This window comes from Austrofundulus limnaeus, unplaced genomic scaffold (assembly GCF_001266775.1).
Source record: "Austrofundulus limnaeus strain Quisiro unplaced genomic scaffold, Austrofundulus_limnaeus-1.0 Scaffold532, whole genome shotgun sequence".
NCBI lineage: Eukaryota > Metazoa > Chordata > Actinopteri > Cyprinodontiformes > Rivulidae > Austrofundulus > Austrofundulus limnaeus.
In genome coordinates, this window is record NW_013952934.1 from 132,426 (window position 1) to 136,417 (window position 3,992).

The window sequence follows — 3,992 nt, forward strand, 5'->3', positions numbered from 1 at the left end:
GTGTGTGTGTGTGTGTGTGTGTGTGTGTGTGTGTGTGTGTGTGTGTGTGTGTGTGTGTATTTATTTATTTTAATTTACCCAGGTTCATTAAAAAAATTAGGACTGTAGGTTAGTGATGGATTAGAGTTCATAATGATAACTGTGATTAGGTCCCATCAGCCTGACCAATCATTTTAATTTCAGTTGATGTCACAGCATTTTAAAGTTCACTTGGAACAGCTTCTGCATGGATACTAAAGCTAGATTTCTGTTCTTATGTACCATTGGCTCATGCTCAGACTTTTGTACAATGACAGGCTCTCAATGCATGAGTGTGCAGGTTAAGAAAGCCACAGAGAGATGGACCTGTTTACAATACAAGAATGTTCTAAATGTTGTTTATTTGACTCTGAAACTGACAAGTTGGCTGCCAAAACAAATCAGAGATGTGTTTCAAATAGGATGAGTTGCATCTCAGATCCTTCTTACTAATTTCTGCTGTAGCTTCTCAGCTCAGTGTTTGTCAAGAGCAAACAGTTAAATGTTACTTTGGAAAGCAGGTTGGAGGTTTTGTCATTTAACGTCTGTTAAACAAAAAGAAATTGCGACAGCTGCATTGCAATGTCTAGCTTCTTCTTTTTATACATTTTCTTTTGTACATGCATGAAGCACAAGCGTTCCTTTTTATTTCTATGGGAAAATAATTTTTCCTGAACTTGAACTGAAGGTCACCTCTCAAGTGTGTGACACCTGTATTTTTGTCTTTAGCTTCTTAGCTCTCATTTTATTGTCCCCTTTATTGGTCAAAACTTGTTAGTCAACCTTGTTTACAGCCTGAGCTGCTTTTAGTTTGACAAAATCAATTAGCTTGTGGTTTTAGGTTTTTGTTTTTTTATCAACACGTCAACACAAGTCTTGTGACTGATCAGGGCTGAAAGCAGCTAATTTAGTTTGTTATATTTACGTAAAATGCTTTTATGTTTGTAGAAGATTGCAAAGTTGATTCCTCAACACTCAACCTTTTTTGCTGTTTTGTGTAGCTCAGAATTCAACAGCTGTGTTATATTCATTGGATTTTTTCCACATTGCTCACACGTTTGCAGAGATTCCCCTCTGCCTCTGTGTGAAAGCTTGGCCTGTGGCCGAGACGTGCAACGCCACACGTTCCATGGAAAACTCCAGTCCTTCTCAATGGACAAATGCCCAAGCTGAGCAACATACATACAGACATGCATGCACATGCACACAAGTTTGTCAGACTGTGACAAACAACCACACACACAGCGAGGGTCTCCCGTGGCCTCTGTGCAGACAGTGAAGCTCTGTGAACTCAGATGGCCTTTGTTTTCACTGAGAGACAATAACCTGTCTGTTCTCTCTCTGTCTGTTTTGTCTTTTCCCCCCTCTTCATTCCTTTTCCCATTTTCATCCCTCCCTCTCCACACCTCTTCTCCAGGATGACCATCTGCGACCTGTACACAATGCCCCGTGTGGCCGAGCCCGTCTGGTTGACGATGATGTCTGGAGCATCAGAGAAGAACCAGCTCTGCGGCCTCTTTATGAGGGAGCTGTCCTCACTGATGGAGCAGGCCTCCAAGAACCAGTTGAGTGTCTGCTCAATCTCATCTGCGTTTCTTGTAACACTTTATTCAGGGTTCCTGCAGCTCCTTAAAAAGTCAAAAAAGGCATTGAATTCATCAATCCAAAAATAAGGCCTTAATTAGCCTTAAAATGTCTTAAATCAATCTTTCAGGAGTCTTAAAAATGTTAACACATTGTACATTGGATGATTCTAATTCATTTCAAATATTAAAATAATTGGTAAAAATTATTTTTTTAAATATTCACATGCAGACATTCCCTTTTGACATCACTTCCTGCTATTTCACATGCAAATATCTAAACAATCTGAGCAATGTGAAATTCATTTTTTAATATGATAATGCTGTCTTTCAAAAAATGAATTAACTTTTCTTACAAAAAATTGATGTCACTGGCACTTTAGGGTTTCATCTACAGCAAATTGGGGTTAAGACCCCACTGTGGGTCCTAAAACTCCAAATTTTGGATCGTTAGAGGATTTTCTAGAAATTAAGTGAAGTCTAAAACTGACTGCTAAGAATGTTTCTGCTATATTTAGATATGGATAAAAACAGTTGGTCTATTATCAATATTCTAATACTTCAACATAACTTAGTTTGTTGGGTTCCTGCCACAGTTTTTTTTTTTTTTTTTTGTCATTTGTGTTTATTGTGAAATTGGTCTTAAATTTAACTTCACTTGGCATTAAAAAGTCTTAAAGTGTCTTAAATTTAACTTGCCTCAAACTGTAGGGAACTCTGTTGTTGCTTAAATGTTTTAGAGGTGATACCATTGACTGGGATCAAACACATTAAGCTACTACATCAATTTTCAAACAGACAAAAAGGTTTTTATTAGTTATAAGGTGCAAACCCTGTTGATTTACAACTTAACTGTTAAATATCAGAAGGGAAAAAGTGTGCACGATTAAACTCTTCATGAATGATTTTTTTCTTCATTTGTACTTGAGTAGCAAGCTTGTTAACAGAGAAACACATGCAGATTCACACACATTATTCACTTCCCTCCTCACAAATCAATGCTCTAAATAACACACACTGTGACACTTTCACCCTCTTTTTACTGCCTCGAAAGAAGCTGTGAATGAGAAAATCCCTGCCAGCCTCTAACTGCTTATTGTTGCAGTTACAAAAACCACTGCTTCTTGTACATACATGAATTGGTAGCAGGGATTTTATTGAACATTTTCAGTTCATTAAATTTAAGTTGTATTCACTGTACAGAACTGAATATTCCCGTTCACTTTTTATTACACGAATAGCTAAAAATATTGTCACGGTTTAAATATCAGTATCAAGAAAAAAAAACTATTAAAAAATTAAAGCACATTTATACTTACACTTCTTGACTATAAATGATTAATTAATGTGAACATCATTCTTTTTTACGCAATCCAGTGTGAGTTTTTGCAGACTGGGATTGTGGTTCCCTGTTTGCTCATTAACAGTTGTCTGAGAATAGAAACAGTCTCCTTGGTAATAATTTGTTTCCTTCCAAAAAAAAGGGGGGGGGGGGGTGATGTCAAAGTTACATTTTCCACCAATACCGGTTAACCTGGCCCACACCCAACTATCTGTACGTGCTGTTGACATGGTGAAGTATCACGTTACCATGGGAAGCTGTGGTCTTACTGTATCACATTATGGCTTTCATGAGGCATCCTATCAGAGATCCCATGACTAATGGCTACTGCCGTCACAGCTGGGTTCTGGCACGGGATGAAACTAGACTTCCAGTATCGTGTTAGGTCATGGGACAGAAAAGGAAGTAGACACTTGTGGTCAGAACTGAGAAGTGAATCATGCGAACTGAGTGTGTGTGACTTTTTTGTGTTTCTGATTATATGTGCATTGCAGTGGTCTGCTCAGAACGTAAAAGTTTGGCCAGTGTTCTCAGTATAGAGATGGTTGAGCGACCAAATAAGGTCAATAGAAATGTATCGGTGAGTTTTAGGTGAAGTTCAATTCTCTAACCACACTTTGTCCCACCTTCCAGATTCCTCCCTGCATTATTAACAGCCATCCTGACCAATCATCTGGCCTGGGTCCCCACCGTCATGCCCAATGGGCAGCCTCCAATTAAGATCTTCCTCGAGAAACACTCCTCCCAGAGCGTTGACATGCTGGCAAAGACACATCCCTATAACCCTCTCTGGGCACAGCTTGGTAAGACTTCCAATCACAACGCCTTTTTGTAGAGATAAAGCTATTCCTTTGTGTCAAAGTTTCTGCTTGTGGGGGGGGGCTATCATTGTAAAACCAAGACACTGTTATTATTACAGCATAAAGACAAGTTAGAACGAGTACTACAACAACAATCTTTTCTTCATGCAATATTAATGAGTGCTCCATGCCTGAAGACTTGGTGTGTGTGTGTGTGTGTGTGTGTGTGTGTGTGTGTGTGTGTGTGTG

General features: G+C 38.8%; 1 protein-coding gene across 2 annotated transcripts in view; it reads left to right on the forward strand.

The window, feature by feature from the left end:
* fnip1 (folliculin interacting protein 1) overlaps positions 1-3,992 on the forward strand; it is a 34,027-nt gene that overhangs the window by 24,589 nt on the left and 5,446 nt on the right. For both annotated transcript variants that reach the window (XM_014026178.1, XM_014026179.1), the window contains 2 exons: positions 1,436-1,582; positions 3,577-3,746. In XM_014026178.1, coding sequence (XP_013881632.1) covers positions 1,436-1,582; positions 3,577-3,746 — 317 coding nt within the window. The remainder of the gene's footprint in view (positions 1-1,435; positions 1,583-3,576; positions 3,747-3,992) is intronic.